General features: G+C 42.2%; 2 protein-coding genes across 2 annotated transcripts; both read left to right on the forward strand.

The window, feature by feature from the left end:
- Window positions 1–179: 179 nt before the first annotated feature.
- On the forward strand, window positions 180–4,512 carry LOC101536723 (putative gustatory receptor clone PTE01). Its single transcript, XM_058678169.1, has 2 exons — window positions 180–226; window positions 3,489–4,512. The coding sequence occupies exon 2, from the start codon at window positions 3,541–3,543 to the stop codon at window positions 4,510–4,512; it is 972 nt and encodes a 323-aa protein (XP_058534152.1). The 5' UTR covers window positions 180–226; window positions 3,489–3,540.
- An 8,274-nt stretch (window positions 4,513–12,786) lies between these two features.
- On the forward strand, window positions 12,787–13,806 carry LOC101516157 (olfactory receptor 7E24-like). Its single transcript, XM_004599461.4, has one exon. It carries the CDS (start codon window positions 12,862–12,864, stop codon window positions 13,804–13,806), a length of 945 nt encoding a protein of 314 aa, XP_004599518.4. The 5' UTR covers window positions 12,787–12,861.
- Window positions 13,807–14,422: the final 616 nt, after the last annotated feature.

Below are 14,422 nucleotides of genomic sequence, written 5' to 3' on the forward strand. Positions count from 1 at the left end.
CACCTGCTGTGAGCATTTGGGAGATGAATCAAAGGAGAGAGGTGGGCCATTCTCTCTGTTTGTCAAATGAAATGAAAAATGAATAAAATTGAGTTAAAGTTTTTAAAAGATCATTTTCCCAAGGTCCCCAAGGCAAACAATGAGTTACAAATTTGTAAACTATTCAAGTGAACTTATAGTATTTTCCAGAATGCTGGGTTTTGTTTTTTTTTTTCTTGGTGCAATGGCAATGTGAGCTGATAAGATGCAGACCTCTATTTGTCTGTAGAAATCAAAATTAGGGCCTGGCACGGTAGGTTACAGGCTGATGTCCTCACCTTACAGGATCCCATACAGGCACCTATGCATGTCCTGGCAGGCACACCTCCAAACCAGCTCCCTGCCTGTGGCCTAGCAAAACAGTCAAGGATGGCTCAGCCTGGGGACCCTGAAATCATGTGGGAGACCTGCAAGAAGCTCCTGGCTCCTGCCTTCAGATTGTCTCAGTTTCCCCTGTTGCAGCCACATGGGGAGTGGATCATTGGACTGAAGATCTTCCTCCCTTGCTATTCTCATCTTTGTATGTCTGATTCTCAAAAAAAATTTTAAAAAAGATTTATTTATTACAAAAGTCAGATATACAGAGGAGGAGAGACAGAGAGGAAGATCTTCCATCCGATGATTCACTCCCCAAGTGAGCGCAATGGCCGGTGCTATGCCGATCCAAAGCAGGGAACCAGGAACCTCTTCCGGGTCTCCCACGCGGGTGCAGGGTCCCAAGGCTTTGGGCCGTCCTCAACTGCTTTCCCAGGCCACAAGCAGGGAGCTGGATGGGAAGTGGAGCTGCTGGGATTAGAACCAGCGCCCATATGGGATCCCGGGGCTTTCAAGGCGAGGACTTTGGCCTCTAGGCCACACCGCTGGGCCCTGATTTTCAAAACTTAAAGAAAATATTTTTGGAAAAGTCAAAGTTAGAGAACTTCAATCCAAGAAGCAGAAAGGGGTGATGTGGAAACATTGTGAATCTTCCCTGGTCTTTGGCCTTCCCTACGATTACATGTAAAATTGTAAGACCTATAAATCTGTATTGCCAGTCCAGATATGAAAGAGAAAATCCTTTTAATCATACTTAAGAAATATATATATATATATAATCAAATGTATATATCTTATATATCTTAAAGATATATAGCTTAAAGATATACATATCTTATATATCTTAAATATATATGTATCATGTATCTTATATATCTTATATATCTTAAATATATATGTATCATGTATCTTATATATCTTAAAGATATGTATCTTAAAGATATATGAGATATATAAGATTGATATATATAAGATTATAAAACTAATATATTATATACACTTATATATCATATATTAAAGATATATATGATATATAAGATTAATATATATATTAAAGATATATACGTTATCTTATATATCTTAAAGATATATATATATATATATATCTTAACCAAGAAGAAGGAGGATTACAGAGAGAGGGGAAAATATAGTGATCTTCCATCTTCTAGTTCATGTCCGAGATGGCTGTAGTGGACAGAGCTCGGAGCTAATGGCCAGCCTAGGAGCCAGGAGCTTCTCCTGAGATGCCCATGTTGGTGGCAGTGACACCAATCTATGTGGTACAGCTTACTGCTCTCCCAGGCTTATTTGAACGACACTGTATTGGAAGTGGATCAGATAAAAAAAAGCAAGGACTGGAACTAACATAGTCTGCCAACATTTCAGGCAATCACTTGATCATTGATGGCACAAAGCTGGCTCCAAATTTCAGGGATTTTTAAAGAGTTCAGCATGTCTAAAAAGTTGGCAAGTGTAGGAATACACCAACTTTACACCTGTGAATCATGAATTCATCGGTTTTGGCTCTCTTAATTTATTTGATATCCACCCGATTGGGGTTCCAGTTAAACATTCAACCATTTTGAAACAAACAGGAGTAGCACACATCACAGTTGTTAGGATGCAGGACTCCCAGTCCGGAGGTCCAGAGCTGGCTTCGTTGCTCTGTTCGTGACTCAGCTTCCTGCCAACTCAGGCTGTGGAGGCAGTGATGACAGTACATGTAACTGGTTGTGTTGCTACCCATGAGGGCGTCCTGGATGAAGTGTCAGGTGCTACAGGCATTGCAGTTTTTTAGGGAGTGAAACAGTGGATGGGGACTCAGTCTCTCTCATTTTCTGCTTCCCTGTGTGTCTGCATCTCATTGAAAAAGAGGTGGTGTTGGGCCCGGCGGCGTGGCCTAACAGCTGAAGTCCTCTCCCTGAACGCCCCGGGATCCCATATGGGCACCGGTTCTAATCCTGGCAGGTCCACTTCCCATCCAGCTCCCTGCTTGTGGCCTGGGAAAGCAGTTGAGGACGGCCCAAGGCTTTGGGATCCTGCACCCACGTGGGAGACCCGGAAGAGGTTGCTGGTTCCCGGCATCGGATCGGAGCGCACTGGCCGCTGCGGCTCACTTGGGGAGTGAATCATCGGACAGAAGATCTTCCTCTCTGTCTCTCCTCCTCTCTGTATATCTGACTTTTGTAATAAAATAAATAAATCTTGAAAAAAACAGAAAGAAAAAGAGGTGTTGGAAGTAAATGAGAAAACCCCAAGAATGAGTAAATCATTACAATAATATCTTCCTGTCTGTCTTGGGGTTTAATCCTGCCAGGAAGCCCCTAGGTCACCAAGGATAAGGTGAAGGTCTTCTTCATCCCTAAGAACTACCAGAGACAAGCTGCTGAGGAATGTCTACTTTATTATGCATAGGTTACAAATTTTAAATGTTAAGGAAGTGGAGGGCATAAGAGCATCTTTCAGCAGGCCTCCCACTCACCAAAGCCTCTGTCATTGGCCAAAAGATATATCTATTACCCTTGACCTTCTGGTCATGTTACACATGTATTCCCCTTGACCTGTAGTCATGTTGGAGGTCACACTCCATGCATAGGAATAGAAACTGTGTTTCAACCCATGGGGAGGTAAGCTGTAAGCCACACCACCAGGTAGCAGGCCAAGACCTAGGAATGACTGTCCACATATTTGTACAATCAAATGAAATTTAGTGGTTAGACAATGCAGTGCTTGCTTATTTGAAGTGCAGAGTATTAGCAAATATTTTAACTCAGGGGAACTTGCTGTCACCATAGCAAAATGAAGGTGTGTTAGAGCTACTTCATTTCCTTGAATGGGTATGGCATTTTCCTTAAAGAAGAAGGGACATCTTTTTCTATCTTAGACTTCTTTGGTGAATTTTAGGCTAAATAAGAGAAATTAGGTGCATTTTCAAACATTGTGAAGAATGTACCTACATAAAATTATGAATTTTAAATCTTATGTGTCAAAATATTTTCCTAAAATTTCTTTTTACTATCTCTTATCCTATAGTTTCTGCTACAGTATCACCATCGCATGTTGAATTACAAATATATGCAACTGAGGTGACTTGGTTTTCTTTTCACCAACACTATTTTCTTTTCCTGAAGGAGTGCAGATTATATAGAAACACAAAACCACACACGTGTCTCAGAATTCCATCTCATGGACTTCTCTGAGGATCCATACCTGCAGCCCCTCCTCTTTGGATTGTTTCTCTCCATGTACCTGGTCACGGTGCTCGGGAACCTGCTCATCATCCTGGCTGTCACCTCTGACTCCCACCTGCACACACCCATGTACTTCTTCCTCTGCAGCCTGTCCCTGGCTAACGTTGGGTTCATCTCTACCACAGTTCCCAAGATGATTGTGGACATCTTCACCCACAGTACAGTTATCTCCTATGCTGGCTGCCTGACTCAGATGTTCATGTTCATTCTCTTTGCATGCATGGATGATTTCCTCCTGACGGTGATGGCCTATGACCGGTTTGTTGCCATCTGTCACCCCCTGCATTACCACGTCATCATGAACCCTCACCGCTGTGGCTTCCTACTTTTGCTGTCCTTTACGGCCAGCCTTTTGGATTCCCTGATGCAGAATTTGGTGGTCCTGAGGGTTGCTTGCTTCAGCGGAGTGGAGATTTCTAATCTCTTCTGTGACCCTTCTCAACTGCTGAACCTTAATTGCTCTGACACCTTCAGCAGTGACATAGTCATATATCTTATTGGAATCATATATGGCTTCCTCCCCATGTCAGGGATCTTCTTCTCTTACTCTCAAATTGTCTCCTCCATTCTGAGGGTCCCATCTATAGGTGGCAGGTGTAAAGCGTTCTCCACCTGTGGCTCTCACCTGACAGTGGTTTGCCTATTTTATGGAACAGGCATTGGTGTATATCTCAGTTCAACTTTCTCACTTTCTGCTTGGAAGTGTGCTGTGGCCTCATTGGTGTACACTGTGGTCACCCCCATGTTGAACCCATTTATCTACAGCCTGAGGAACAAGGACATGAAGAGAGCCATGAGGAGGCTCCTCAGCAGTGCAGCTGTGGTCCCTGTGCCATGCATTTGGATTGGAGGAGAGAAGGGAGAGAAAATCAATACTGTAGACCTCCAATTCTCACCTACCTGTTGACAGGATGTGTGATGCTCTTGTGTGCTCCAGTCCTGTGTCTGAATATTACTTTTTTTATCTTTTTAATGTGAAGATATCAGATTTTTGATACATGGAAAGTATCATATACTAGATACTATTACACCTATGGATCTTTCTAGTTTGTAAGTGATGATCCAGGTATCCTGCACAGATGTCCACCTACAGTTTGGGTCTTCTTGGTGTTTCCATCTTGCATAAATCGTATGTACTTTTCACATACATGGTGAATATAACTTGTTTATGCTGGTTTCAGTGTGAACCCAGAGCACCACTCCTTTTTACTGATCCACCTGAAACAATTACCAACTCACAGACCAGGTCCTTCATGCCAGAAGGTCTGATTTTGAATTAATACTAAGACCTAGGTGAGAATTTAAAAAAAAATAGACTTGTTTTATTTATTTTAAAGGCACTGTGAAAGAGTGAGAGGGAGGCGAATCAAACATGGACTTTCAATGAAGCTGTTTACTATATCTTGACACTAGGATGCTGTCCATGCTCGCAATGACAGACATATGAGTGTCTATGAAGAACTATACTATAGTAATAATATAGGATTACTCAGTGAGGCTGTTAGGGGACTTGGGGAGGGAGTGAAGGACATCCCAGTGCCTATATACATGTATTATAAAATGATAATAATAAAAAGAAACAAAATAAATAAAGAAAAAAATACAATTCTTAGCACAAAATATTGGTTACACGAATTTGGGAAGGATGGAATAAATAAAAATTGTGTGTACTTGATTATTTTTGACCCATACCATGAACATAAAATAATGCAGTAAATTGGGTGAGGGGATACGAGAACTTTTTGAATCCCATAATTTTTATGAATTTTAAATGATTCTGAAATAAAATGTTAAAAGAAATAGAACTGTTAAGAAATAAATACTTTGGAAATTCAAAAACTCGCCTGCTGTAGTGGGTAGAATTTTACACTGAATACTCTATTATAGTCCGATTTTGTTATTTTTACTTCAGCTCCAAAATTTGTTCTTTTTTTTTTCTAGTTTGTGCTATTATTGCTTCAATTATTATCATTTTTGTGCATTTTTCCTGGTTGTAAATAGGTTATCTATGTATGATAGCTACATTGATTCACTCCCCAGTGACGGCAATAGCTGGAGCTGTGCCAATCCGAAGCCAGGAACGTGGGGCCTCTTCCAGGTCTCCCATGTAGGTGCAGGGTCCCCAGGGTTTGTGCCACCCTTGACTGCTTTCCCAGGCTACAATCAGGGAGCCGGCTGGGAATCAGGGATGTCAGGAATAGAATCAGAACCCATAGGGGATCCCTGTGTGTGTGACGCGAGGACTTTAGCCACTAGGCTATCGTGCCGGGCCTGACAGCACTTACTAATGGGAAAAATTGAACACCACTGGAATCATGTTTCAACTTGGACTTAGAATGGCTACAGATGCTGTGATCCTGAGAGATTCAGTAGAAGTTGTTAAACAAGAGTCAGTTCTCCAGCTTTCATGACTGTGGATACATCGTGAAACAGAGATATCTGTGTACAGGCGCGTTTGGCTGGGAGAACAGTGGTTTTGTAGATGTATATAAGCTGAAAGGAAGTGGATGCACACACACTCTTGTGGTGCTGACAGATTTGAGTACTTCAGGCGTTGGAGAGCACACAGGAATCAGTATCATCCTATGAGGGCTGGTGCTTTCTTTAATCTTTATAGCATCACTTTGACTTCCAGCTGCTCTACTGCAATGAGGTTCCTTGCTAATGTCCCTGGTAAGCAGTGGAGGATGGCCCAGGTTGTTTGACTCCTTGACCCACGTGGAAGAGCCTGAAGAAGCTCCTGCCTCAAGGGCTGAGCATCCCAGGAATTGCAGCCATTTTAGGCGTGAACTATAGATGGAAATCTCTAGACAGAGATTTTTCTCCCTTGCCTTCCTACCTGTACCTGTAATTTCATTCTGACTTTCAAATGATAGATAAATATTTTTTTTTTAAATGTATTAGCCTGGGCCCAGCGGCGTGGACCATATGGGCGCCAGTTCTAATCCCGGCAGCTCCACTTCCCATCTGGCTCCCTGCTTGTGGCCTGGGAAAGCAGTCGAGGATGGCCCAAAACTTTGGGACACTGCACCTGCGTGGGAGACCTGGAAGAGGTTCCTGGTTCCCGGCATCGGATCGGCGTGCACCAGCCCGTTGCGGCTCACTTGGGGAGTGAATCATTGGACAGAAGATCTTCCTCTCTTCCTCTCTGTCTCTCCTCCTCTCTCTGTATATCTGACTTTGTAATAAAATAAATAAATCTTAAAAAAATGTATTAGCCTGTGTATATGCGTATTCAGAATGATTCTCTCCATGGCAGGTATTTAGCACCATGACCAAAAAGCCTTTCGGTACATATAAGTCCCATATACAGGATTCTGGTTGGAGCTTCAGCTTTGCTTCTAATCCCTACTTTCTGCTAATCTTCTCCCTGGGAGGCAGCACAGGCTGGATACAGTATTTGGGTCTTTCTCCATTGTGTGGGGGACCCAGGTTTTATTTTCCAGGAATTGGCTCTGGCCTCTCTAGCACCAATAGTTGGGAGAATTTGGGGTGTGGACTAGCAGATGGGATTTGTGAAACAAAACAATCTAAGCAGGCTGGCTATGTGTTAAAGCCTTCCTTGACAGAGTGCTAAGCCTGTGATTGTGAGGTAAAACCAAAAAATATGCACTGTAATAATTAAATAAAGAAAAAAGAAGGGGAGGATAGTTGATGGGTAATATGGGCAGGAGGTAGGGTGGTTGGGAAGTTAGACTATGGTCCTCAATCTGTTTTGTGAAATACATTTTCTTTATATAAACATTTTGTAAGAAGAAAAGAGGAAGAAATCTACTATGCCAGTCTGGAAAAATTCCTAAGTGTGTGCCCATTCCCAGGCTCATGGGATTCAGAAGGTCCTGTCCTGGTGTGAAAGCTTCAGCATTCACTGCTCACAGGATATGCGCAAGGATGGAACTCATTTCCCAGTGATGTTCCTCACTAAGGGAGTCCAGCCCAGTGAGTTTTGTTGGGTGTAGAGGCTGAGGGAGGGTTGTGGAACTTTTGCTTCCCCATATGCTGGTGAGCAGAATAGATGAGATGGCTTGGTTCATGGGGGAAATCAAGAGGTGATGGAAAGTTTTATTCATTTCACACTGAATCATTGCAGATTAAGCCAGGGCATTTACATCACACTTTACAATAGGAACAAGGGACTAATTTCACATACATGGATTCTTTCAAATTTCATAGAAAATGCATATTGTGAAGTTTTTAGTTACATTTTCCGCATACTTTTAAAATGAGTGGCTTTTGCTACTTATAATGTATGGATGTCAAGTATAAAATAAAAACACAGAAGTCAATTTTAATAAATTACACTACTTTGTGAGGAGACGCAATTTGCAAGTGAAGATTCATTCAAATTAGCAAAAGCCGTACGTTGCAAAGACATCAAATACTAATGCAAGCAAGTGCTTTGGAAATGAAACCAGAAACTGTCTTTTAAGACCAATGAGATGAGAGAAAGAAACAGAAATGGTATTGGATTCATGGAATAGAAAATCTGAATCGGCATTATTTTCACGATTGCATTCAATGCATTGACAGACATAAAGTCACACATTGAGTCGAAATTGTAAATGAGAAGTCTTAATTTTAAGCCAAAATTTTGCCCTTGGAAGCTAGCAGCAAAGGAGCACAGGTGAATTGCCTTGTGTCTTAGTACCAGGGACACTGACTTTCCCCATTCCCTCTTCCATCATTATCCAGCAGTCCTCAGAGACTGGGACACTCTGGACCTACTGGCTAATGAGGAGCTCTGGGCACTGAGCCTCCAGGTGTCTGTGATAAGAAGTCAGCATTTGGAGACCTTGACTCTGCCAATGGAAATCTGGCAGCGATATGCTGTAACCCACAGCATTGTGAGCACATGCATGAGGAGGACAAGCCCTGAGCCTTGCCTGTTTTCCAGTCCAGAATCAAAGATGTGAGACATCACTGATGGCAGAAAGAAGCGGAGCAGTGGCGCCCTCACCCTGGGTCCTGCCTTGGCAGAGACTGAGCACAGCCTGGTATGTGCTGAGGGAGATGGTAGAGGCACCTGGGATGTCAGGAGCATTCTTTTCTCAGCATCAGGACAGAAATGATGGTTGTGACAGAGTGCAGGGAACAGTTCAGCTCAGGACATTGTTAAGTTTAATGAGCTTGGTTCTCAAAGATCTCATTCTGAATTTCAGTTCCTTCACATCAGCGTCCGACATGCCCTTTATGATAGTAGGAACTGAGTCTGCATAAACATTTCTTGACTCTCCATACGTAGTCAGGGAGATGAAATGAGCATCATGGACCCTAAACTGTAGTGTCTTCACTCTGTGTCCTAAGTCACTGCTTCATCCTGCTACATAATGGTCCATAGTGCACTGTGCATGTTCTTTTAAGTCCGTGCCAGTGGCTAGAAGTTCAACACCTTTGTGTAGATTTCTTGCATAAAGATTCCACATAGAATAAGGCGAAGCCAACTTTGATCAGAGGTTGGGTTTCCAGACACTTTCGTAGTATGGCCACCCTACTTCGCTGATGTCCCGAGCAATCATTTCACATTTAATTCCTTTAGAGGATACCACCTGGTAGCTATGCCCTCCTTTACAGCACAAGCCAGCAAAAACATGACCAGAGTTCAAACCGAAGACCCCTGAAAGGGCAGACAAAAGGTCCTATAAGAACGATTTCTGTCTTGACTTTTTCCAGGATTTTACTTCAGTGTTGTGCACACTTTTTTTTTTTGAAATTGCTTTATTTTGACAGCTTTGCACAGTTGATTAGGGCACAAAGGGTCAAGGGCTACAGGAAAGTGGGTAAGACTATTGTTTCCACATTATTGCTTCCCCCCCATATCTGGGACAAACGGGGAGGTAAAAGGAGAAGCCCCACCTAGTCTCCCACCCATCCCAGGTCCCCGATGTGGGGCATGCTCCGAGGGTCCTGCTCAAGTGGGTTTGGTAGTTCAACCGGTATGAATTGCTGCCAGTCTTGTCATTCCAAGAACAATGAAATTGCTGCAGAATCCACTGGTTGACCTAGTCCACCTTAGAGTCTCCATTTGCCCAGATTTTCACTGCCAACACCTGGCTGGGGTAGTTGATTGATTTGCTCTGTCTTCTGTCCTCTGTTGTGATGCCAAGTGTCTTCTGCAGGTTCCAACGGACTGCCCTATCCTCCATGTGCACCTGTGTATGCTGTCCACTGCTCCATCTGAGCCTTTGAGGAGGCTCAACTTTGACCTTTGCATTCCATGGTGAGACCATGGAACCTGCACTTCTCTGTATGGTTAGGGTTCTGAGATCAGCAGTTTGATTGGCAAGATCCCCAAAGAAACTTGGTCTGATCTTACGATACTTTGTGTGTGCCAGATTGTGTGTGCTTGTCCATACTTCCACACCTTTTGTGATCATTCCACGTCGTGTGAATACGAAACCTGAGTTGTTAAGAGTCCAAATGTACTGCAAAAATGGGAGAGAGATTAGTAAGGGATCTCACAGTTACTGATGCCGTGAGCTCTGGACTGTTGCTGAAAATTTTTGGATGATTCGGGGAGAGTGGAGATTTCTAATGCAGCAGACCTAAGGATAATGTCAATTGGAATCAGGTCTACTCCACTGACCTACTCCACAGAGTGGGTTCTCGGGATCTGTGACAGTGGGCACTGCCAGCTATCAGAATTGATGCATCTGTGGCACAGCTGTTTTGGGTAATCAATGTGCCTATTGTGGCATTTCCTACTTGTAACAGATAAATCAAAAGCAGATAAAATAAGTTTTAGACATTGTCATTAGCATGTTAATGTTAGTTTTAGTATACTTAATTGAAATTCAGTCCACTTAATATTGCTCTTTTATTGCTGTATTGGCACTTGTTACACCTGCCATCGTAGGAGAGAACTTCAAAATGTTCATGCAAAAATAGAATGAGCATTTTGAGCTAATCTTGCTACAAACATCTAAAAAACTTCATGTGGATGTTTTCCACAGTATAAATTTTCCAAACATGAAAATACTTGTCTCCCAAATTATTTTTGTATTAAATAAAGTTACACTTCCTTTCTTCCAAAATTCAGACTTTTAGAGAATAATCATGTTCCCATAAATGTGTATTTTATACATTTGGGGGAAACACAGCTATCTCTCACACCTGAGATCCTGAACTGCGTGGGTTGTTTAAACAGGGGAGGCATCAAAAGGCTATGTCTCGCACCCTGACCTGAGCAGCTCTTGGAACAAAGCCACTGGCCATGGTCACTGTGGCTTTCACTGCTGCTGTCTTGTTGGTACCTTGATCCCTTTCAAGAATGTCCCATGGAATCAGAGATGTTTGGGAATGTAAGAATAGCATAGACTTGTGTCTCTAGGAAGGACAGATGGTCCTGTAATTGCAAGTAATAGAGTCTATGATGGAAGTATTTTTGATGAGTATTGAAAAATGAAGGCAGAGATATTCAGGTATGTAATAAAAGAAGAGGCAGATGTTTTACTGGAGATGAGATGTTCTTAGATTTGGGAAACATTGCTGCCTCTAGTTTGTTCCCTTTGCCCACAGCATTTATCAACAAACTTCTTTCTGTGACAAATCTGTATTTTAAAATATGAGAACAACAAGATGTTTAAGTTCTAACTTCCCCTGGATGCAAAAGCTGTCACAAATACGTTATTATTCCTTTTTGCATAGAAAATGCAATTAAAATGTTCATTGTTGCATAAAAACTTCGAATGTATTTTCCTAGTATGCACTTCACAACTTTTTTGAAGATCCCTCTTGTATTTGCTAACCATTTTCCGTGAGTTCAGCAGTAAAATTATGGAGAAATGGCCAGATTTATACCCATTTCTTGGGATGTATACCATAGATTTACATCCTAAGTGAATGAACCACTAGTAGAATGCTCATTTCCTTGTGTCTCACCACGGAGGTTTCTCCACTCGAGGCAAGTGAAAATCAACATTCCCCTCAGAAGATTTGTTTTTCCAGTGAGTTATCACGAAAAGATTGTTGCCAGATAATGCACAGGGGGGATTTTTAATGGTCTGTCATAAAACAATGGGGAAAAGAGTGGTTGCTGGATTAAGTTCCAGCTAGCAGCCTCTCTGGCGGTCCTGACATGGATGTTTTAGGCATATTGGAGAGTCCCCTGGTGCCTGACTCTCAAAGAAAAAGAGCTCATAGGGGCCAGCACGCTAGCCCAGCAGCTAAAATCCTTGCCTTGTTTCCATTGGGATCCCATATCAGAGCCAGTTCTAATCCTGCGGTCCCTTTTCCCATCCAGCTCCCTGCTTGTGGCTTGGGAAAGCAGCCAAGGACTGCCCAAAGCCTTGGGACCCTGCACACGCGTGAGAGACTAGGAAGAGTCTCCTAGTTTCTGATCAGCTCAGCTCCAGCCATTGTGTCCACTTGAGGAGTGAATCATCGGATGGAAGATTTTCCTCTCTCTCCTCCCCTCTATATCTGACTTTGCAATAAAAACATCCTTAAAAGAAAGAAAAAAAAAGATCATGAAGGGATATCAGAAAACTTAGGGATAAGAAACCCTGACAAACAATATTTTCCCATCAAGAACGATCAAACTTCATGTTTACATAAAGCAATCTTAGCTTTTTGTAAGAGTAGTTATAAATTATTCAAGTGAATAGTTATTGTTGCCTTAGAACAAAATAAGATATATTTTACTGTCCTTTAATCTTTTGAAGCAGCATGATGTTCTTCTTAAGGACAGAAAGGGCACTTTTATTCCTTTAAAATTTTTTTTATGATAGAATTCCATGGGTCTGGATTTCCATTACTTCCTCCCTAAATTCTTAGTCTTTTGCTTACACTTGTGCGCTATGAAGCATGATCAATGGCACGTGAGTCCTAACATTCTTGGTCTTTTACTAATTTTCAGCTGAGGGTCACTAAAGCAGAGGTACATAGAGTGTACATAGAAGGAGGTGAATATTGTTAAAAACCAATTGTGAAAGAGTTCTGGGTGATTGGGTTTGCTCCTTTTAAGACAGCAGATTCAACAAATGAGGAAAAGAAGTAGGGGGTCTTAAAAGACTTGTGAAAACTACACATCTCTAAATATCATCATTTTCAAAATATTGTTGCAGCAATGATCTTTTAATCCTATTGATTCTACCAACCTAAGAATTAGTCCTGTGCTATATCCTTGATACACTAAAGTGAAAATATGTACAATTCCCGTGTGACTGTGTTTCCTGTAACTAACACTATTTTCTTTTACACAAGGTTCCCTGGGGATACGGAAACCAGAAATCTCACACGTGTCTCAGAATTTCATCTCATGGGCTTCTCTGAGGATCCATACCTGCAGCCCCTCCTCCTGGGACTGTTCCTCAACATGTACCTGGTCACAGTGCTTGGGAACCTGTTCATCATCCTGGCTGTCACCTCTGACTCCCACCTGCACACACCCATGTACTTCTTCCTCTGCAGCCTATCATTGGCTGACATGGGGTTCATCTCCACCACGGTTCCCAAGATGATTGTGGACATCATCACACACAGCACAGTCATCTCCTATGCTGGCTGCCTGACTCAGATGTTCATTCTTGTCCTCTTTGCATGCATGGATGATTTCCTCCTGACGGTGATGGCCTATGACCGGTTTGTTGCCATCTGTCACCCCCTGCATTACCAGGTCATCATGAACCCTCACCGCTGCAGCATCTTAGTGTCATTGTGCTTTGTGGCCAGTCTTTTGGATTCCCTGGTGCACAGTTTGGTGGTCTTACAAACTACGTGCTTCAAGAATTTGGAAATTTCTAATTTCTTTTGTGATCCTTCTCAACTTCTGAACCTTAATTGCTCTGACACCTTCAGCAGTGACATAGTCACATATCTTGCTGGCATCATATATGGCTTCCTCCCTATGTCAGGCATCCTCTTCTCTTACTCTAAAATTGTCTCCTCCATTCTGAGCGTCCCAACACCGGGTGGCAGGTATAAAGCGTTCTCCACCTGTGGCTCTCACCTGACAGTGGTTTGCTTATTTTATGGAACAGGCATTGGTGTGTATCTCAGCTCAGATTTCTCTGGTTCTGCTGGGAAAAGTGCTTTGGCCTCATTGGTATACACTGTGGTCACTCCCATGCTCAACCCCTTTATCTATAGCCTGAGGAACAGGGAAATCAGGAAGGCCATGAGGAGGCTTCTGAGGAATGCATTTTTGTACCTGTGTCATGCATTTGTACTGCAGCTAGGGAAAGACAACAAACCTAAGCATTAGACCTGCCAATCTCATACTTCTCTAAATACTTGATATGTCAAACTGTTGTGCTCTCCATATTTGTACCTGAATATGCATCTTGAGTCTTTTTTAGTGTGGAGTGTTATGGCTTTTTAAAAGGTATTTCCATCCCTGCTCTCCTGAATCTTATTTCCCTATAGACTCCTCTGTAGTTTATTATTTCTGATCCAGGCATCCTGTTCAGGTGACCCATTTCCTATCCAACTTCCTGCTTGTAACCTGTGAAAGCACTGAAGCATGGCCCAAGGCTTTGGGGCCCTGTATGCATGTGGAAGCCCTGGGAGAAGCTCTTACCTCCTCATCAGCTCAACTCCAGCAGCTGTGGAAACTTGGAAAATGAGCCAGTGAATGGGAAATCTTTAACTCTCTAAAATTGCTATTCACATAAAATATAATGAATATTTTAGAAGCTAGTTATTGTTTAATGATTCATAATACATCATGCAATAATGACTTCTAAATTAAGCATGTGCTAAAGACATCAGTGATAACATACAATTTTATGTATTTGGTTGGAGTAAAATGATCAAAATCTAAATCCTGCCAGGCCATGAGTAGGATCTACATTGGAAAATAATTTAAACAGGTCACATTT

This window comes from Ochotona princeps, chromosome 20, assembly GCF_030435755.1.
Source record: "Ochotona princeps isolate mOchPri1 chromosome 20, mOchPri1.hap1, whole genome shotgun sequence".
Lineage (NCBI taxonomy): Eukaryota > Metazoa > Chordata > Mammalia > Lagomorpha > Ochotonidae > Ochotona > Ochotona princeps.

What these genes read in the sequence shown, in the direction of transcription:
- LOC101536723 (XM_058678169.1), top strand. Translation starts at nt 3,541, where the DNA reads ATGGACTTCTCTGAGGATCCATACCTGCAGCCCCTCCTCTTTGGATTG.
- LOC101516157 (XM_004599461.4), top strand. Translation starts at nt 12,862, where the DNA reads ATGGGCTTCTCTGAGGATCCATACCTGCAGCCCCTCCTCCTGGGACTG.